This window comes from Thunnus thynnus, chromosome 18 (genome assembly GCF_963924715.1).
Source record: "Thunnus thynnus chromosome 18, fThuThy2.1, whole genome shotgun sequence".
NCBI classification, from domain to species: domain Eukaryota; kingdom Metazoa; phylum Chordata; class Actinopteri; order Scombriformes; family Scombridae; genus Thunnus; species Thunnus thynnus.
In genome coordinates this window covers 3104159-3127594 of record NC_089534.1, presented here as the reverse complement: position 1 = coordinate 3127594, position 23436 = coordinate 3104159, and the positions used below count along the sequence as shown (strand labels likewise).

Here is a 23436-nt window from a genome sequence, read left to right as displayed (position 1 = left end):
TTTTATCAGACTATGAAGAAGACTTTGGCTCCAGTTTAACACCACAGCCTGTGGGAGGAGAACTCCAGTATGTATATCAAAACTAGCACAGTAAAATGCATCCGTCATCATTACATTCACTTAGTTTTAACTTCATAGCTGTTGGGTCCTTATATATATATATTCTCATTTTGTATTATTTCAAAAGGAAAAAATGTATTTAATATACAGGATCTTCATAAAAATTGGTGAAAATATAGAATTTTAAACATTTTCTTTCTTCTTTGATTAATCTTCCGCATTATATATCAATGTATTCTTATTGGCAGTTGGACAAGAAACTTCTTACTGTACATGATATTGAATAACAGCTAACAACCATGCAAGTACGTGGATCAGAATGGATGTCAAGTCGGCGTTTACAAGGTACAACTGTCCTTTTAATTGAGAGCAAATAACAACATCAACAGTTCATAGTAGTTGGAGAACGTTACAGGCTTTGCTTTTCTTATGGGTGTAAAATTATTCATTTATTTTTTAAATTATACTCGAGACCAAAGCAGTTACCAACACCGACCAAAACTGGTTATATGGAACATGCGTAGATATTCGTGGTCCCCAGAGAATGAACCCTAATGATGTTGATGACACCATGATCTTCCTCTTCAGCCAACCTCAACCCAATATTTCGTTAAAATCAAATCTAATCGGCAATTTGCATTTAAATTTACTGAGCACGTTCTAGCTCCCCAGAGGATGAACTATTTTCCATTTAATTCATTTACAACTGTTCCTCTAGTGCCTCCCAGCAGCCAAATAATTAGTTTTATACACAACATAGTTACAGTAATGATCAGATTGACCAGAAGAACATGAACCTTGCTGTGGATATTCACTGTCCCCAGAGGATGGATCCTTATCATCAAGCTTTATTGATTTTGATAACCTCATGGCCCTTTCCTCTAATCCCATCATCACCCCAAACTTTTCTCAGTAAGTAAAAAGTAACAAATCCAAAGGCCTGTTTGCTGTGAAATTTTCTGAGCACATTCTTGCTCCTCAGAGGATGAACTGTTTTTCATTTAATTAATCACACAACTGTTGCTCTAGTGCCTCCCATTGGTCCAAATGATGATGAGTTTTGTAGACAACATAGTGACAGTAACCTTATTACCTTATTGGTTTTGATGATCACATGGCCCTTTCCTCTAATCCCACCATCACCCCAAAATTTACACAATAAACAAAAAGATCAAAAAGTAGCAAATTCCTGCTCCCCAGAGGATTGATTCTGTTATTTTTTTGTTTGTTTATAATACTGAAATGTATCCCGTAGTGCCTCCCTCAGGCCAAATTATTAGTTATTTCACAACATCACTTATCACCTAACAAGCAGACTGACATGAAACATGTTGTGGATATTCATGGTCCCCAAAAGATGAACTACATTTTGATGATTTTCAGTAGTGCCACCCTTACACCAACATCACCAACATTTTGACTTTCACAAAAAGATCTTGCAATAGGCTGCCTGCCATGACGTTCGCTGATCAGTATCACCCAACCCTAGAGGATAAACCTGTAGCGCCATCTTGACATCAGATTTGATATATTCAGTCTCCAGGGCAGCAAGACTGCAAGATATCAGCTTAACTGTCAGGATGTTCATCTTGTGGGATATAATGACAATTGATGAATTGCCCCCATAAAATAACGTTATTATTATTACCAAGATAGTAGCTTCTTTGAGCCACTAATAGGGCTTAGACTTCCATGCCGCCTTCATATCATGTCGTTTACACTGTAATTACAAGCGACTGAAGGGAAAAATCATTCAGGTCAGCCTCCAAGTTGTAATTCTGGTTGGAGATTTGATCATTTCTTACAGCTAACGACGACACCTCCCACAGAGGAGTCAAAAAACTAGTTGACAGCCTAGTAAAATGTCTGTAAAGCAACTATTGCTGAGTTAAATCATTTTAAAAAATCCAATATTAACTCAAAATTCATTCAATTTAGCTAATTGATATGGAGCTATAACTTTTTTGTCTATCTGGTTGCTCTTGGAGACAGGTGTGATGGAATAGTAGTAAGCAGTAGTAGCAGTAATCAAGCCCTGTTCATATACTCAGCCCTGCTACTTCCACTCTGTCAGCGTTACTACGCTTCAAGCCACTTCACCTGCATTTATCCAGTTTTTTTTGTTGTTGTTTCTTCTGTTTTCTCGTACCTAACCATGTTCCCTGACTCCTGCAGTTCCGTCTGCTCTGTCTCCACCCCCTCGTCTCGTCTCGTCAGCCCTGCTTCTTTGCCCTTGATTCCCCTCTCTTCCCAGCCTCACCAGGACTGCATTCCCTTCCCCCGGCCTTCTCAATAAACACCTTGTTTCTATCGAATCTCTGTCTCTTCACAGCTGAGTGTCTGCACTTGAGTCCAATGTGAGGTTTATCCATTCTTTGCACGAATACAGCATCAGTCTTAATAATACTGTTGATACAAGTTTTATATTCTAACAGGAGCACTGATGATGATCATGTAATTAATTGGTATTTGTCAACGAAAGCACATATGTCACATTATGTGTCTCATATAAATAACGGAACAGTCAGCTAAAAAAGTAACTGAAAATCATAGATAGATAGATAGATAGATAGATAGATAGATAGACAGATGGATGAAAGCTCGGGGAACACAGAGACATACAGCTGATTGATGGGTAACAGTGAAGCTACAGGAGGAAGTAAAGATAGATGAGATGGACGACAGCACAAAGCTGAAACTAATCATCCGTCTGCAGGACTAAATGGTTTTTGGCCTCAGACCTGAATGTCGACTCGGACGGTCGGTGGAACAAGCCGATGCTTTTACAGCTACTAGGCAAACATTTCTCACTCAGATACACATTAAATGAGCAATTAAAAGTACTGTCATTGGCTTTCAGGGGGATTTTGTAAAGTTTTGTGTGTGTGATTCTACTAAATACCACCATAAATATCCCTTAATGTGAACAGTTTTGAGCTTTCTTACAAAACAAATAATTACATCTCAACCAACTGTAATATTTCTATTATATTTTGCCTAAATCCAGATGTTCACTAATCTAGTATAGTTTACTTTTTCTGACCTTCAAGCCCCCCAAAATCCTCTTTATCTTTGGTATGATGTGATAAAATGACACAAAGTACATTACAGTAGAGAGTTTGGTCAAATCCAGAATTTGTTGAATAATTAGATATAACACATTAGAGCTAGCATGGTGTGATTAAGTACAACACAGTGTATAATGTCCAGAGGGAACACCAGAACAGTTCAGATTAGGAGTTTAGTTTTTAAGAGCAATTTTCAGGGATTCAGAAAAGGGCTTGAACAAGTCACAGAGTTTATAAGATGCTAAAATTGGATGTTATGACAACTGCCTGAAAAGCTGCATTGACATCATGGTTGTCAGTTGTTGTGTCTGTCAGTCTTCTATTAAATTTATACCTGCTGTGGATAAATAAATATTGCAGTTTTCATGGATTAAAAGGTGTCTGCTAATAGTTCAACCTGCCCTACTTTCTCATTTATTTGTCATGTAATTGACCATTTGTGTTTTCTAACCACAAGACGTGATGTGACCCTCAGTCTGTGATGTTCTAAGGCAACAACCAACAGTATGAACACTTCTGTATTTTTAGAGAGATTATTTCTGCTTTCCTTCCTTAAACGACAACTGTAGTCAGTGTGGTACAAAAATAAGTATTTTGTGCACATATGTCAAGAAATAAATGGTGAAGAACTTGTGGAGTCCTGTTTGGCCTTTCAGTAACGGCAGTAAGATGAAGGTGAACTGTGTCATGAGTGTTTGGTTCAGTCGGTGGACTATTTTGGTAAATTTAGCGTTGAAATCAAAACCAAGACATCAAAGTCATCCATGTGTCCCGCTGCTAGACTCAAACGCTTACACATTAAAATATGCAACGCTGAGTAAATGTTGAGTTTAAGCAGCGTCGTCTTAAAATGTGAGAAAAGTGTTTAAGCTGAACAGTAAATAATAACAACAACAGTCTGGCAGTTTTCGAAATTTGAAGGAAATATTAAGAAGTCGGCAGTGTTTTTTAACGTTTTTGAAGCATCACTCACTGCGAGCTTTTACAGTTATTATCTCCTGAAATAGTTGAATAAATTAACCTGGTTACATCATCTCATGTCATTATACATAATTTACCCATCTAGTAAGTATTAAGCAGTCAGTTAAATGAGTTATACTTCACTTCAAGTCCAACTATTTAGCATTTATAAGCAGAATAGATGGTTTATAACACACTGTAATGTAGTTATAAGCAGATATAAGGACATTTTTAAGTATTTATTGATGAAGAGTATCCGTCACCAATTATAACTTCTCTTATGAAGACATATTTTACATTATTACAGCTACATCCAGGTTATGGGAGCCCACAGGAGGAGTTAAAGTTGTTGACTGCTTATAGCAACATTACAGTATGTGATAAAAACCATTTAACGGTTTATATCGTGCTGATAGATGCTGTAAAGGGGGACTTAAAGTGTTACAGTTAAATGATGCTGTGATGTCATCTTGTGCTGAGTGTTTTGGTGACAAAAGGCAACTTCCTGGTTCGTTGTGATGTCTTGTGAAGTTAAGTTTTGTGCTCAAACACCACTGACAGGCTAAGTTTGCTCCAGCGTTAACACTCTACTATGAACACACAGATGATTTTGATGTCTATTTTCTTACGACTTAACGGTGAAGTTTGCCAACATAACGATCTACCAAAACACTTCCTTCTACTCCAGGTCGCTGCTTTGGGAACACAGCTAGTAATGCTCCAGAAACAATGAAAACATGTCTGAGCCGCGTCATGTTGTGGTCGGTCCGGTATCGGTGTCAGTCACAGGGGTCCTGGCAGTGGGAGCAGTGGCTCATGTCTTCAGTGTAAAGCTCCACCTGGATGGTGATGCTGTAGAAACCGAACTTAGTGTGAAGCAGATCAGTGGCCTCCTGCAGCACAGACTGAGGGTCGGCACCTTCCTCTGGAGGACGCAAAACAGGAAACAGAAAGCAACGCATGTAAGATGTTCTTATAGTACTTTGCTCTTTCTTCTCTACTCTTCTTGCTTTGCTTTTCATGCATGTAAAACATTCAAAGAACTTAGTGCAGATAGAAACAACATTTGAAATAAACACTCAGAATAAACACTCAGATCAGAAAACTGCGTCTGATGAGCAAGTTAATTTCACCCAAATGCACATTTTTGTGATGCACTAACACTTAACCATTCGTCCTTCAGATTTCTATAGATTATAGATAAATTAAAGCTGCAATATGTCTCTTAATTATATATCATTCTTATATAAATCTATATGTTGCAGTGTCTTGAAACAGAGTCACTCCACTGGTGATGAGGTTTGTTACACTTGGTGGTCAGTTAAATTAAATATTTGCATTCATGTTACCTGTGAAAGTAACATTTTCACTGCAGTCCAGCATCAGCTTTAACCCTCCTGTTGTCCTCCCGGGTCAATTTTGACCCGGGAGGACAACAGGTGTCATTATGTGATTGTAATGGTTTAAAAAACAGTATTCTGACAAAGAAATTATGAATTATTTTAACTATAGTTGAGATCAGAGGAAAATATGTTGATGGATTATTGCAGACTGGTTTATGTAAAAGTTTAGTCAGGATACTGTTTTAAAACCATTTCAATTTTTTTGATGACGGCACATAATGACACCTGTTGTCCTCCTGGGTCAAAATTGACCCGAGGACAACAGGAGGGTTAAAGCTGAATGTGGCTGAAAGAAAACTTACGTAACGTACATGTCTATACAGGTTTTCAATGTTCTACTGAATTCAGCTCAGTTTAACATCTTTATTTAAATATCTTTTCATTAATATCTTACAAATCGCCTAAACTGTGTTCACTGCTCATATTCATCAATATGAATATAAATTGCACAAATTCAAATTATTACAGTTGTAGTAGTATCTCTGGTTGCAGCGATCTCTCTCTGCTAGTTATTCTTGTTTACTGCATTTTTTCTCTTTTCCATTACAGACCGTATTGTACTCTTGTCAGATTCTTTTCTATTCTGTCTCTTTTTGTATTCTACTCTGCTTTCCGCTGTTTTGTTGCATTTTATTTCTAACATTCTGCTGATTTACTGAGCTCTAACCTATTTTAACTCCTCTTCTATAGAGTTGACTATGAGCCAAACTCTGTCCTCTACCATCGTATAGTGTTTGTAGATCAGATGTTAGTTTACCGATGGCCAGGTGGACGGAGACCAACGACTGGCCCAGAGTCAGAGCCCAGAGGTGCAGACAGTGTATGGACTTCACAGCTTTCACAGACATCAGCACCTCCTTCACCGAGTTAAACTCTATTCCTTTTGGAGACCCTGAAAAAAAAACAGGCCATAAATTAATAAACAAGTCCTGCAGTATTTCTGTGAATTTGTGGCTCATTTTACAAGGTAAAAGTCGGCTTCAGACTACAGAGAGTACATGTTAATGTGCACTTAAAGTTTACTTACAATGATTCAAACAACAACCTCATGATACTACAAAGTTAGCTGCACTATATTAAATTGTCTCCAGTACTTTGCAGTAACTGATCAATAAGTTTACATTCAGTTAGTCAAATACTGGTAATAATATGAGCAAAGTCACATTCTGTTTTCTTAACTGAAGTGTATATAAACTGTATATACTGAAAATTATATGAAGTTAATGACAGAAACTGCAGCCTTGACTCTTCTCTACTCGTTCATGTTGTCCGAAAATGTTTTTAAAAGATGCCTCAGGTGCTACTTCTGGTTGACTCATCTTCAGGAAGTTCACTGATGTGCAAAGAGGATTTTAAAAATGTTCCCAAAGATCTTGGGATTTTTGTGGTGAACTTCACAACTCAAATCTTCCCCAGGATGTGAGTATCTGCTCTGGTTCATCTCATGTTTGTTCTGCATCAACTGACGTTGGAGCAGCGAATCGAGTCCTAACAATCACTTTAGGACAAAATCCTGCTGCTAGTTTCAATTCATGAACCCACAGTATATTTTTTTAATATGATTTAGTCAAGAAAGTCATTTTTGCCTGTATTTCATTCAAATTAGGCTTTAAGTTTTCACATGAGAGCACAGAACATGAAGGCTTCTGGCATCATATGTTGACCTTGTCAGATCAGGTCAGGCCCTGAACAGCTCGGTCGTGGCTGCAGGCAAGAAAAACAACTGGTCAGAAATATCATCTTAAAGGAATAGTTCAACATTTTGGGAAATTCACTTATTTGCTTTTATATTTATAAGTGTTAGATGAAAAGATTAGAGCTGCAACAATTAGTTGATTAAAGGTTAACTGGCAACTATTTTGATAATCAATTCAGCGTTTTGATTAATTTTTTAAGAAAAGTCTTCTGTTTATGTGTTGAACAAAGTATTATATATCAGTGTTTGTTAGAGGGACAGTGTTGATATGACAGCAGATGAAAGGAGACAGATGGTTTCAAACTGTTGACGTTACTGTTATTGATGCTGATTTTTAAAAGCTTAATTACTCTCCTTTAACTCAGAACATGGTAAACCTACCTGCTAGACGTCAGGATGTTAGCATCATGCTACACTTAGCAAGTTTTAAAAAACATAACTTACTGAACAAATATAAAAACGGATGATCAGAAAGAAACATCGGCATAGAAGGATCTGGTACAGAATATGTAAGTTTTTGTTTTTTATGTTCCTGTTTTTTGAGGTCAAACAGGAAGTGTTGTTGTGAAAAGCTTCAGCACCTTTTTCACACTGTAGAAATCTTTAAGTTGTGTTATTGTGTTGTTTTCAACTGTGGTATTTGAGTATCTGCCTTTTTTATACGTTTATGCACAGTATGTATGAATTTATATATATATATATATGACCTAATTATTTCTGTTCTGTTCTGTTATTGGAATAAAATACATTTCATTCATTGTGAGTATGCTACAGTGCTGGTGTTAACATTTAGCTCAGTACAGTAGACTTGTTTGTTATTACCAGAACCACATGACTACAACATTTTTCACCATTCCCCTCTAAAAATGGACTTTTTTAAGCAGAGGAAGCTGATGAAGATGAATACCTTCCATGAGTATCCTGAAGACATCTCTGAGGATGGTGATGGTGGTGCAGAGGACGAAGACAGAGAACAGGAAGGTACAGATGGGATCTGCCACTTTGTACTCAGGCTGAAAGAGAGAAAAAAAAAAAGGTTTTGGAGACTTGAAAGTTTGAGTAAAAAGACATCAGATGGTGTTTTTACCACAGTCATGTGACATGAAGATGCTCAGGGCAGAAACAGGGGAACATCTTGAACGATGATGGGAGAATTTGACTTTTTCCTTTCCAATAAACAAGCTTTTTTGTGCCACTTTTATACACTTTAAAATATACTTTTAAATGACACTTGTGACTGACATAATGCCCAATGAAGTGACTGTTTTTGGTATAAAGTATTATAAGATATATTATAGTGAATATTTAATAAATATACCAAAAGCCCTTGGACATAATTTAGACCATAAACTAGTCAAAACTCTATTATTATTATTATTATTATTATTATTATTATTATTATTATTATTATTATTATTATTATTATTATTGTTATAAGATAGAAGAGTTGTAGTTGACTGAATCATATTTGATTTTTATTAAAGGGCCAATATCAACTGACGTTTCAGTCTCACCCTAACATGAATGTGATCTATATCTGACCCGAAAGTAGATGATGGTCGCCGCCACCATGACGCCGACACTCTGCAGCAGGTCGCCGACCACATGGATGAACGCGGCGCGGACGCTGGTGTTGCCGTGGCCACTGAGGAGCGTGTGAGAGTGACCATGAGAGACGGGACTCTGACCATCCTCGTCGATCTGGTGGTAGCCGCTGCCGTGAGCGTGGAAGGTGGTGGAGTGATGGAGGATGTAGGCCATGCTGCAGAGAGAAAAAAAGGGTGTTTTATTGACTGCCTTGCTCAAAGGCACACAGGAAATGTCTGCGTTCACGTTAAAGTCTGCATAAAAATGCATGTTTGCATTCCAGAAATACAATATGCAGTATTTCTCCTTTAAGGGGTGAATACGGTAGCCAAGAAGAGCCCTGGTGCAATAGTTTTAATTATTTATTATCTCAAGTTAATTATCTCACTATCTCAGGGTCATTAACTTGTTTTCTTGAGATAAAACTTGTAACCTTGAGGCAACAACCTTTTCTGTTTTGTGAAAAGGAAATCTTTATCTTTCTCAAGAAACAAAAACAATTGGGATAATTAACCCGTTATCATGAAAAAACCCCTCTGTAATCCTGATAAAAATACATTATTTCAAGATAACCTTAAAAAAATTATTTAAAATGTCTTGCAACCACTTCATGGCTTCCATAGGTGATAAAATAAGAAAAAATATAAAATAGTTTGACATTGAAGAAGTAGAGTAGTAGAAAGTACAAATACGTTATTCGACAAGGCACAAATAGTGGAGTTTTTACAAATATTTGTTTCATACAAATATTTTAAAAATTATTTGTTTTCGTGGAAAAAAAACAAAAAAACATGTCAAATACCAGCGTGCAGGTCGGTTACATCACTATCTTAGTCTCTGTCCTCTGCTCTGCTGGTACGTCTATCAGCAGGTCTCAGCGAGAGGAGTCACATCCACCTGCTACATGATGCACATTTCCTAATTTGGACATCACTCCCGGAGTTGGGGGTGATAAAGCTGAACTACTGACACATGCTTCATGAACATTTATCATAACACTTTAATTTTCTTAAATTAAAAGCCTAATAAAAACAAAAACAGGATTTTTAAGCCTCTTTCCACCTTTATTCGAATACAAATACTAATGATTTTGCTGCCTCAACAAATACAGATATAAATACAAATATTGGGCCTTCTGCACATCCCTAGTAGAAAGTATGACAGTGAAGGAAAAACTAAATCGTAACGTCACCCAGAAACCAAAAATCCAAGAAGTAATTTAGTCTTATAACTGCATTTTAAATGTAATCATAAAATAATTAATATGGTCGTTTTAATTACAATCAATAAATAATTTCCGATTTTTAACAAGTTATTTTTTATTGATTTCACAATTCAGAAATAATCACCTGAGATAATTACTTTAGTTTTTGCATTTAACACTTTTTAAAACAGGACCACCATAAGATTAAATGTACTGTATTACCACTCTGAGAGGTACTCACATGATATTGACAATGACGGCACAACCAGAGGTGACTAACATCACATGACCATCAATCTCATAGTCGTTGCGCACAATCCTCTCGATGGCTAAATAGACCAGAGCCCCCGTAACAATCCAGATGGACATGACTGAGACTAATGCTCCCAGAATCTCTGTGGAGACAAGAGAAGAAGCCAAAGCATAAATCTTCATCACTTCATCATAGTTATAGAGTTCATCACACACAGTACGAGACAGCACATCTCTTTTTGAAGTTCTATAATCAACCACATGCCTCAGAGACAACAGAGCTTCAACATCAAATACTATTCAGACAGAAGTCAAGACTATAAATTAACCACATAGACTCATTCACTGCCCTCATTCAAGTAAATGAGAGGCTGCGTCAGGACGCCCCCTTATGGTCACAGTTGAAAGCAACTTAAAGGACCAGTCTGTAGGATTTAGTGGCATCTAGTGGTGAGGTTGCAGATTGCAACCATCTGAATACCCCTCCCCTTCCAAGCATGTAGGAGAACCTACGGTGGCCGTGAAAGTCGTGAAAAACGTGAAAGTCTCTCTCTAGAATCAGTGTCTGGCTTGTCTGTTCTGGGCTACTGTAGAAACATGGCGGGCTCTGTGGAAGAGGACCTGCTCCCTATGTGGATATAAAGGCTCATTCTAAGGTAATGAAAACACAATGATTCTTAATTTCAGGTGATTATACACTAATTTAAACATACTTATGAATATTATATTCCATTTCTGCCGAATCCGTTACACTAGATGCCGCTAAATTCTACATACTGCACCTTTAATATGAATTACTCATCACTCTACATATACCGTAGTAATACAGTATGTTCACTTTTTATAGGTTTAAAGAAAAGGTCTTTTTATACTGAAATTGTGGCATCTTCAAAATTCATACATTTTGCAAAATCTATATGCAGATAGTTGTTTGATACATGGAGGACTTCAGCATTCTTCAGCATTAGTTACAAATACTGTTTGTTTTGATAAGTGACCTCAAAGTTAAATTGAGAGGAAATTATCTTATGTCACAAATCACAGCTTGTATTTTTTTACAAATTTTGTGAAATGAGCAGCTGGCTAACTCACAAATCCACTCAATAACACTGAAACCAGGTTTAAGGTTCTCCACACAGTAGAGCTGTTAGCTCCACACTGCGCCAACTGAGGAAAACGATGCTAACAGCCACAGACGTAGATGTGTCGATGCTGCCACCTTCAGGCAAAGAAAGTAAGAAAGTAAGCTAGCTGCTGCAGTTTGAATGTTGCTGCCACTTACTGAAAAAGGAAAAAACGACACTTTTAAAACTCATCGCCTGCATTTGGCACAATCAAAACTACCTTTGAATGGCACAGGTTGGACTGAAACTTCAGCATGCAAACTCCACACAGAAAAGAACAGGTTTGCACCAGTCTTCTCCTATTCAGTGACTCTTAATTTATATATAAATGAATAAATATACTAAATTGTTCATCCAAACATCCATCCATCTGCCTCTCCTCTTCCCTCTCTCCATCCATCCACTCAGAGGAATCTTATCTCTCGTCCTGACCTGATCTGTGCCAACCAAAGTTCATGGTTTTGGTGGGCGGTCTGGAGGAGATCCACAGGGAGAACAGGCTCACCATCATACTGCCAAAGTCTGTCAGGAGGTGGGCAGCGTCCGTCATGATGGCCAGGCTGTGGGCCAGGTAGCCTCCTGCAGGGAGTCAGAAAACAACTTGATCAACTTGACTGTGAGAAATCTTTACGAATCCTGTGATCCACTGTCTAAGTATACACAACTGTTACATTACTGCTATAAAAGTAACTATTATATAATAATAACAAATATTAGTAGTAACTGTTTTAAGGTTTATAAAGGGACGTTCAGCTATCGTCATTAAATTGCATCGACAGGTGAATCTTAAGTAAATCTTACTCCATCTTTCTCTCCAGACACCGAAGACTAGTTTGTTTGTTTTTATGGTAGTTCTATGGTACATTAATTATTTAATGATCTAATGAATATGGTAATTGGAAAAAAACAGACTTTGAAAACTCACTTATAAGGAGTGTGCCACCAACTGTGAGACAATCTTCTGAGCAATAACACCCTCAACATTTAATCACATCTATTTTAGCCATTTAAAGGTTGATAAAGCCTGTAATTTAGTGCAGCTGGAAACCATAATACATATATATGTATTAACACTGAGACCGTCTTTTTCTGAATAATACATCAGGCAGAAAAGATGTGATATTCTTTCATATCATGACAAACATCTCGGCGATCAGCCATGAATCACCATTTTATGCTTTTATGAAATAAGTTTTGTGATTTTTAAAAAGAGAATCTTTGTATCTGATTTGTTTTACAGAGAAATTTGGAATTACTGATTTCATGAACCACAAACATATGGAAGTTTATTCATGACAAAAATATTGAGTGAGCACAAAACAAATTCAATCAACAATCAATTAGCAGAAACAGACTGAGACCACAGAACAAGTTTTTAGCACAAATACATTGTTAAAAACCTGGTTCACACTTCTTTCTGCAGTAGTTTATGTTAATTTATGTCAGATTTTTGCCTGTGAACAAGTGGTCACAGTGGGAAGTAGCTTGATGTTACTTTACAAACTACTAAAACTGAGGGTTAGCTTTAAAGATGAAGGGATTAAAGGAAGCTGTACTGCTCACTGAAATGTTGTCACACCAATCATTTTGTGTCCTCAAAACATCTATCATTGTCATGATTCTGTCCTTTTTTGGGCTCAAAGGTTGTTTTTCTCATACAGTACAAACTGTCCCTGTGTGCTCCCAAATTGTATCTCACAGCCTGTTAGTCACAATCAAGCAGCAATGCAGAAACACCTGAAAGTGCCACCGACGTCCGCCAGATGCTCCAACTGACTCCCATTGAAAACCTGTCAGCTTCTCTCTAGAAATACTGTGTGATTTTAAATTGCTGTTTGTTTCATTGTTGCTGTTTTTGTGTGGACCTCAGGAAGACTAGCGACTACTCTGTGGAAGCTAACAGGGATGCAAGTAAAGAATAAAGAAATTCTTAAATTTGTTTGTGCTCACTCCATAATTTGTGCTAAAAAACTTCCACATCAGCTTCCAGCTTCTACAAAACAGGCTTCTCTGATGCTTGATGTAAACTCTGTTGTGGTAAAACTTAATAAAAACCCAGACACAACAAAGAGCTATCCCTCATCTGCCTGGGGGAAAGATCACAAAGCTTCCTCTGACAAATGACTGTCAGCACTATTAGCTATTACTACTCTTGATGTCCATGGGGGAAAACTGTCAGTGCCTCTAAAAAGCTCTGGGAATGAGAATTCTGCTGCAGCTGCTATACTTAAAACAACAGCTCTTGCTTCATCCCTAAAATGTCAATTTCATCCACCTAACAAATTCATTTGATTTCATGTAGTCAGAATATAAGAAAAGGTTGTGTCTAATCATTGTCTATGTCAAATACTTTTTGGTTTTTCAAAGACTCTCATAGTTGGAGGTATGGAGGGTAAATATGAATAAACTCAATGTTCTCACAATTTTAGTTGTTTAATATCTAATTTATAAGCTTTAAACACATTACAAAAATAAAGACAAATTCATAGCACATAGCATTTAAAGGGGACATATTCTGCACATTTCCAGGTCTATATTTATATTCTGGGGCTCTACTGGAATATCTTTTCATGATTTACAGTTAAAATTTCCTTATTTATCTTCTACTGGTCATTTATGCAGCCCCTCGGTTCAGCCTCTGTCTGAAACAGGCCGTTTTAGCTCCTGTCTCTTTACGGCCCCACCTCCTGATGAGCCCACTCTGTTCTGATTGGTCAGCTTCAGGAAGCTTCCTCTGGCTCTGGAGGCTACATAAACAAACTAAAGTAGCAGGATTTCACTTCTTTTTCTCCTTCTTTACTACAAATGTCAACTTCTCAAATACATCTGTACATGTTGGAGCCGAAATCTGATCCAAAATATGCAAAGCAGCAACAAAGGCTACAGATGGATGGCCATTTGTGGGCATGTGAAGATAGATTTTGTCGGTATTATAAGTGATAAAATGGGTGGTTGTTTTGACTCTTGTATTTGAAAATTCACATTATTGAGATTTTGATTATGTATTAGAAAATATGCTTTCAAACAATATCAGTTCTGTAAGCAAGAAACACAAAGGTCTGACCTTCTGTTTTTTCTCTTTAATCCCTGATGTTTGAACTTCTAAACTTATACCTATGACCTCGCCAATCATGAAGACGAGGCAGACGGCTGAAGCGATGTAGAGTTTCTTCTGGGCCAGCAGCCTGTCCACACTGTCCTCACACACCAAGGCTTTGGTGCGGTGGCAGTGGACGCCGACGGGTCGTTTGAGCTCGATGGCACCAGACACGTCGCCGTTCTTAAAAGGGAAGTCGGGATACTGCTCTTTGGAGTCTGGAAAGGCGCTGCAGGGGTACAAAGGAAGGTATGTGTGAATGAAGACAGAGATGGTCAATCGCTTTCATTTATGAAGTTTTTTAAAAGCCCCTATAAGTGAAATAAGATTGAACCTTCCTGTCTATAGTAATGGTATCAAAATCGACAATGTGGCTAATTTGGAGGCAGCATATCACATAATCACATACTGTATGATCACCTTTTAAATTGATATGTTGATCTTGTTAGGAAACAGTTGCTTATTTCCACATTACAGAGTAACATTATCATTCATTTTTCATTTGTTTCTGTCCACCTTTTTTCTCTCTACCAACTGAAATATCTGGCTCTTTAGCTGCTAAATGCTCAACTATGTTCACCAGCTAGTCTACAGCTAACTGTTTCTGTTTGCCGTTTGGTGCTGAGCAGGTAGTATACAGTGGCTTTTTAGAGCTTTTTCTCTGAAAACAGCTGCCTGCTGCGGCCCAAAACGACGCTGAGAGTGAACCAGAACAGTAAAGTCGCACATTCACAGAGAGTGAATGAAGAAAGCGAGCAGTGCTGGCGAGAACAAAGCTATGAATCATATAAATAAAGCATTATTTTCTGGTGATTTCACTGCAGTTAGTTTCTAAAGCACAAATAAACACACCCACACCTCCACAACCCTGCGGGAAGGCGCCACATTTCCGGATTTAGTGTGACCGCCCTCAGTCACCAGACACACAGACCTGCTGCTCTTTATACATCCATGTGATGCAGAGCGGAGCAGAAGAGAGAGACAGAGACAGCGATGTAACCTTATCGCTATGCTACGAATCCCAACCTCACACCTTGTGCTCTTATTGGCTGGGAGCTACACACCCACAGCAAAATAATTTAAAAAAATAAGAAAATACAGGCAGAGGGCAGAGTCTCTGCAGATAAATACACCACCACACACTTCTAGTGGGTGATGATTGAGAAGGATTACGAGTCGATACATTGTTTGTAGTAGAAAATTGTATTTTTCTACACAATTTCAGGTCGGGTTACTCAACGTCAGACCAGTGTCAACTTCTGGCAGGCTGTATCGGAATACAGATCTTTGCTCACCCTGTAATAGCAACAAATCTTCATTATAATAGATGTTTAGTGAATAGATTTTCTGAGTAAATACGGCAGCAGAGCACTCCTGACAAAGTGTACAACAGTACTCAGTGTTCACTAAAGTGGAAAAATTGTAAGACAGTTCATCAGTTCAGACAGTAAAGAACTAAACTAAAATCATTTAATGCTGATGCTGAGGTGAGGTAAAATTGACTTAACTATATGCATTATCATAAAATACTAAATTCAGTGCATCTGCTGGCACCCAAAAGCATCGATTTAGAGGTCAAGAGATGCTTTGACATCCAGGTTACAATATTACAATTAATATATTACAGCGTAATTAAGTCTTAATTAGTCTGAACCCTTATTTATATCCTGGTTTACATGCTGCTATGCTGTGGTGTAATATCTGTACTGTACATTGCTCCTTGGAGATAATTGTTGTAAACAATGTAATCTATCTCAGATCTTTGTTCTTCTTTTTTTAATTTAATTTTTAACTTAATTTATTGTAAATTTGTTTCTTTTATTTATCTGATTGAGTTAAATGCACAATAATTCCAGTGTGCCTGTGCAAGTGACAGTAAAGTCTCTTGAATCTTGAATCTAGTTGTTGAAATAATAATAATTAAAATGCTGTTGAAACAACATTTATACCTGTGTAACGTCTAAAACATTTAGTCCAGTTTTAAGATGTCAACTCCCATTTCCTGTTGTGATTCAAGAACAATATGGCTGACCTGCACCTTCACTACCACTAATTTTACAAAATATATCACTAATAGTTAATAATACATTATTTCTGTTCTGTTCTGATGTCAACTACAGTGTTATTTGTGTTTTTTTCCATAAATATAGTTTGTTTTCTATCAAACAGCATAATTTTATTGTCTGGTTACAGTGATTGAATCATAAATAATATAGTGTTGAACCCTGAGATTACACATGTACACAATACTTCAGCTGTGACACGACATACACTGACCTGGATTTTAATCATGAGAACAAAACAAAATGCTGACTTCTCCGTTTTCCTCACACACACACACACACACACACACACACACACACACACACTCAGGTCGCTGTTCTTGCCGTGTGCAGTGAGGGGGAGCTGCTGCGATGATGCGGCTAATGAGGTGGAAAAAAACTAATTTGGGCTCACTTGAGATAACCAAACACACACACACACACACACATACTCACACTTTATGTCACACACCTCATATAGGAGATTGCCAGTGGTCCGTGATTAGACTTTATCACACACACACACACACACACACACACACCACGTGCGTCTTAGGGGATGTCCAAGCTGAAAAGAACCAGCCAAGTGGAAAACAGATTCTCTTCAATTATACCACTGGGACATAAGAGCAAACACTCCCCAAACACACACACACACACACCTACATACAACACAGATACACACTCAAACTAGAGCTCTGAAGCCTTCAGGGAACATTATGTTCAAATATGAGCGTCTAAAAAGATTTGTACAAAATATCGTCAACACGTGTGCAATCCAACATGTCTGCTGTAAATTCTACTTTTATGAAGCTCATATATTTTCAGGTTTTTGTTGACAATGTCAGAAAGGTGATAACTCTACTAAATATATAAGCTTCATAAAAGTAGAATTTATGTCAGAGTTGTATTAGATTGCGCAGGTGTTCCTAATAAAATGCTCACTGAATGTAGTTTTGATTTTATTGTACTGTCTTTCACTACCAGGGGGAAACAAAGTCTGTAATTTTCAAATAATCCACTAATCGGTTTCTAGTAATTTGCTGAAATGTGTTAATATGAGTTTATCTCTGCGTGTGATTATATTTCATGGTAGGTAAGCTGTACTTTCCTGTAGCCACACTGCGGCTGTAATGATGAATGACTGAAACACTGAGCACTAATTACTGACAAGCTCAAAGCTCTTCCTGCCAAAACTCCTTTAATACCTGCCGGAGTTGTAAAACACTCCAGCTGTGCTGTTAAATCTCCTCTAATGAGAAATGAGAGGTGATATAATGTCACGTAAAGTCAAGTTAGATGAAAGTGAGCCAAATATGTTCGCAGTTTGAGAACTATTACTTCATATTTTTTCCTTCTGACAGTCTGAAATGTTTAAAATAATAAAAGGATGTTCTTATTTGGCTGTATGTTGGGGAGAGAGCCCAGTATTTGTATTTGTATTTATTGAGGCAGCAAAATTATTTGTATTTGTATTCGAATAAAAGTGGAAAGAGGCTTAAAAAATCCTGTTTTTGTTTTTATTACGCTTTTAATTTTAGAAAATTAAAGTATTACAATAAGTGTTCATGAAGCTTGTTCTTCCAACTCCCGGAGTGATGTCCAAATTAGAAAATGTGCGTCATGTACAGCCAGAATAAAACGTTGGCACTGTACGTTTCTGCAAACCACAGAAACATTGAATATCTACGTTTCAACACATGAAATACGTAGCATATTAACATTTCAACAAAACGTATCATCTCAACATTTCTAAAGTAGTTAGTTTAGTTCACATGTGATCTATATGAGTTGATCCTTCCTATATAGGAGGAGGAGGGGCAGGTGGATGGTTAGTAAGTTTGTTGGAAAGTTGGAAATCAGTAGAGAACCCGGTTCGAGACCACCTCGAAACTGAAACCAATGCCCGCTTCCTGTTTCAACTGACACTAGCAGGTGTTTTTAGCGAGACGTCAGGAGAAAACCGGCTTCTTTTAGTGAGACATGCTACGTCTGTAGAAATGTTGATATGATACGTAATTCACGTGTTGAAACGTAGATATTCAACGTTTCTGTGGTTTGCAGAAACGTTCAATGCCGACGTTTTCTTCTGGCGACTGGGTTGTCATGTAGCAGGTGGATGTGACTCCCCTCACTGAGACCTGCTGATAGACGTCACAGCGGAGCAGAGGAGAGACACTGAGATAGTGATGTAAGCGACCTGCACGCTGGTATTTGACATGTTTTATTTTCCTTCCTGAAAACAAATAATTTTTGAAATTATTTGTGTGAAACAAATATTTGTAAAAAAACAAAAAACCCAAACACTTGTGCTTTGTATTGGGGCACACCCCTACTGTATATGTTAGATAATCCACTCAGATTTAACACTTTGCAGAAGCAGCTTTCCTCTGTTTCACACTTTCTTATTTAAATAGTCAGTGAGTTGTGTTGGTTGGAGCTGCAGATTACAGCTTTACAGTTATTGTTGTTGTATTAATGCTCATATTTATTCTTAATGTCTAACAAAGTCAAAGGTGGTTTGAGCAGCAGCATCATCCTGCAACATCAGCGTTTCGAGTGCTCGGTCAGCAAAATAACAACAAGTGAGCACATATTTAGTCTCCTAAATGTTATGAATATTAGATTTAATTTTGGAAAAGGGTTCATCTGTTAGTCAGTCGATACCCTGCAGGGCAGGTGTGCTCTGTTTGTTGACTCTCAGCGGTGTAGAGACCTGAGGGGATGTTCAGTGATCTGTGAAAGGATGAGATACAAGACGTGTCCACTGAAAGAGCCTTTAATTACAGCTGCATTCTGCTGTATCAGAGCACCGTACAGCAGGTTTTGTAGCTGACGTATCAAAGCCTGCAGTGAGACGGTATCGCTGCAGAGCAGAATTAAACAACGTCGTGTCTTTTGAGGAGATGAGCGTCGGTTCAGCTGCTTCAACAGACGAGACAGAGTGACGATAACCATCTGATGATCATCTTACGCTTGTTGTTTTAGCTCCTGTGAGGATGTTTTTGTAGCCTGATAATCACTGAATAACCCTTCTGTTGCACTTGATGTGTTCATGTTTGGGAGTTATGTTGCCTTGCAGTGACTGACTTAGTGTATTTAATGTCAGTCTAAGAGATAAATATGTTTTCTTCTTACATCTTAAACCTCTTATAATGTGTTTTTATGTCTTCAGTAAAGCATCTTGCTTGTTGTTTAAAGGTGCTTTACAAATAAACCTGCATTTCCTTTCTTGCCTCACAAATATGGAGACTTGAAGTGTTTAATATTAAATAAATTAGTCAGTGAGACATTATGAGATAAATATGAATACATGCCGATAAAATCTATAATATAAGCATGAAACGTTCCTGCTTCTTTTCACAATAACAGAGCAGATCATTTTCATTTTAAAATCTCCTTTTTCAGTCTGTTTTCATTTTTTGATTTTATGAAAACAAACAAACAGGTCAGTCGGTCATGTGATCAGCTGTTTTAGGTATTTATGTTAATATTGAACACTTTGAGTCTCCTGAAACAACGACTTGTACAGCAGCTGGTCTGATCTCATCCAGTCCTCTCGCAAGTTTTAAGTTGCTATTTTTCATTTTTGGGGCCATTTGTCTGTTGCTGTTTTTTTACTATGTTTTTGGCTCTTTCAAAGGAAGATAAGACTCCTGATCTCTGATTGGTTGTTTTTCCAACAGCCATGAATGAACCTCGAACTGGAAGAACTTAAACAGTATATATATATATATATGTGTGTGTGTGTGTGTGTATATTTTGTGGAAAGCCTTAAGTTCGTCCATCCTTGTAACTAAACTACATTTATTTGGAAAACATGAAATCACAACAAACATTAGATCTTGATTGTGAGAATATTACACCACCAGATATTGAACTGGTGAGAGAAGTCCATAAAGAGCCTGACTGGTTTCACTGGACCAGACTCCCATTAACCTACAGACAGTTTCACTACAGCCCAGTAAACAAGCAGCGGGGTGAAATCATAAAGACAGATCAATAAATAATGATGAAATTCATTTGTTTTTATCAGAATCGGCTGAAGAATGAAAGCATCATTTATATAACTGCTGCTTATGTTGCTTCTACTGTATAAAGCAACTCTTTGCTGACTGATACAGTACGAAGTTGTTATTTCAGCTTTAGTCAGGAGTTGAGTTTGGATTAAAACCTCCACATGTCTCGTGTGTTCAAGACAACATTTATTGGTGCATATCGATGAATCTCTGCTGTTAACTGCACCTTCATGTTGAAGCTCCTCACTCACAGGTGATTAGTCGGGTTAATTTAAACTAGAGCTGAAACGATCCGTTGATTAAATCAATTAGCTGATCAACAGAGAATTAATCGACAACCATTATTGATAACTGATAATCGCTTCAGTTGCTTTTCATGTAAAAATGCAGAACGTTAACTGGTTCATCTTCTTAAATGTGAAGATTTATTCGCTTTTCTCTCTTTATCTTTGGGTTTGTGACATTTTTCACAATATTCTGACACTTTTTATTTCTCATCTTCCAGGAAACCAGGAGGAAGAGAGAGAATGACTTGCAATTAAAGAACATTATGATGACAGTATATTTATGCATCTTAACCACTAAACTCATTTTCCCCAATTTATTCATAAAAAATCCAATAAACTGAGAAAATAATCAGTAAATTATTCAATAATGGAAACAACTGTTAGTTGCAGCTTCATTAAACCTTCTTCTCTTCTATCAGTGAGTCCTGCAGAGCTGCAAATCTGCTGATGTCATCAAATCAAACTGCAGCTTGAAAATCAGAAACATCATCAACAGTCTGAACATCTGAAGATCAAATGTTTGTGTTTGTGTTCATTCTTCAGATGTTGTTTGTTTCTATGAACCGTCCTTAATTAATAGTTTATATGTTGTAACTAATGACTGTAATAATGTTTAATAAACATATTGATCTCTTATAATATCATATTTTGGGTTGGCAGGTTGTAGTTCGTGTTTATCCATCATGGATCAGCAATTAGTTGATTAATTGATTAGTCAACCAGTCAACAGTTCTGATAATTGATTGATCATTGAAGTCATTTTTCAATAAACTTCATTCCAGCTTCTCAGATGTGAATATTTTGTGGTTTCGCTGGTCGTCTGTCTCATCTTTTGGGTTTTTGACTGAAGATGTCGTCTTGGTCTCTGACATTTTATAGATAAATTATTGATCAATTTATATATAAAAAAAAAAAAAATCAGTGGATGAATGAATAATGAGATGAATCATTAGTTACAGGCCTGGTGTTTTCAGCTCGTTAGTTCCTCTCTAACAGAACTGATTGATCATCTTCAGAGGAAGAGCAGCACAACCAAACCTGAAACTTTCATAAAGGATTTATTGACATTAATAATTATTGATGAATCTCTTAATGTTGCTGATGGCTGATTAGAAAGTGAGAAACTCTTTTGACCCTTTATTGATGACTATTAATGACTCAACAGTCAGGGAGAACTAGAGAGCTGCTCTCATCGATAAAACTGATCTATAAAGAATTATTCAACCTTTAGTTACACTTTATAAAGCTTTTCATCAACGGATTCTTGTTTTTCATGTTTATTCTGCAGATTCGATCAGAAACAAAGTGAACTTACAGTATTTATGATAAAGGATCGACGTCACCGCGCTGCCAGCTGGGACTAAAAGATACACGCACGCACACACAAGCGCGCGCGCACATACACGCGCACACGCACGGTGCAAATGGTGCATGAAATACCAAATGTAGTGCCATATGTACCTCTCTCTCTCTCTCTTTAATAAACTCCATTTCTATTTGTCTTTATTTATTCTTTACGTGTATAAATAGTAAATTAATATTTATCAGGATGAACTGGATATTTATCTGGACTGTTAGTGGTTTAAATATCATCACTGAGGCCTTTCAGCCTGATATTATTAATAAATGTTTCTCTTCTTTGCTTCGTGTAAAATTTTTAACAGCTGACATCTTTTTTTTTTTTTTTCTTCTTTGCTCAAATCGCCTTAAAAACGGACATAAACAGCTTTAAAAGTGTTGATCAGTTCAGTCTGAGCTCTCCGGAGGTCGATATATGAATATATGAGATCATTAACGCGGTTATTGATCAGATGGATGAAATCAGATGCATCACGAGGCCTAAAGACGATCAGATTTAAAATGGTTAAAAAAAAAAAAAAATCACTCCGACATGATGATGAATATTATTATTTAAATGCAAAGCTTGAGCGAATTTACCATAATAAAATATATATATATATATGATTTTATTATAGTTTATATTTATGATGTTTTAAACCTCCAGGTGTGTTTCTACAGCAGCAAACAAAGCTGCTTCCTTCTTATTAATTAATTAATTTATTTATTTTACTGTGCAGAAGAAATATTATTCATTTGTGATTTTTTTTTTTTTTTTTTTTTTTTTTTTTTTGGTGACGAAAAAAAAAGCCGAATATTTTCAAGTCTCTTATTTTATTGTTTTTATTTGACAAGATCTTTAAATATTATTTTTAACCAGATTATTTTTTTTTTTACATTTTTATGACCATAAATCCAGATTTTAGACGTATAATATTTCCTTCAGATGTAGATAAATCAAATGTTGCAGCAGGATCCTGACATAAGGACACACTGTTTTAATAATTACAGGCCAAAGAATTATTTTATTTTGAAATAGCCTATAATTGTCTTACACACACATGAAGCTGCTGTGGTTCCGTACAGGTGAATGTCTCCATGTGACCGTGCAGGAGCTGCTGCTGCTGCTGCTGCTGCTGCTGCCTCTCTAATGACAGATGATGAGTTTTTAGCATTGCTCAGTGAACTGGGCCCCGGGGCCATTTGTCACAGGCTGTCCAGAAACAAGCCAAGCATGGAAATGAATTTGTTCATTCACATAAAACAGCCCGCAAGAGCGTCCGCCTGCTTAACATGCAG

At 37.0% G+C, this 23436-nt stretch overlaps 1 protein-coding gene across 2 annotated transcripts in view; it reads right to left on the bottom strand.

Moving 5' to 3' along the window:
- Positions 1-2615: 2615 nt before the first annotated feature.
- slc30a2 (solute carrier family 30 member 2) overlaps positions 2616-23436 on the bottom strand; it is a 45898-nt gene continuing 25077 nt past the window's right edge. For both annotated transcript variants that reach the window (XM_067572591.1, XM_067572592.1), the window contains 7 exons: positions 14469-14680; positions 11787-11933; positions 10220-10373; positions 8730-8949; positions 8095-8200; positions 6249-6383; positions 2616-5013 (listed from right to left, as the gene is read on the bottom strand). In XM_067572591.1, the coding sequence (XP_067428692.1) occupies positions 4868-5013; positions 6249-6383; positions 8095-8200; positions 8730-8949; positions 10220-10373; positions 11787-11933; positions 14469-14680 (1120 nt within the window). In that variant the 3' untranslated portion in view covers positions 2616-4867. The remainder of the gene's footprint in view (positions 5014-6248; positions 6384-8094; positions 8201-8729; positions 8950-10219; positions 10374-11786; positions 11934-14468; positions 14681-23436) is intronic.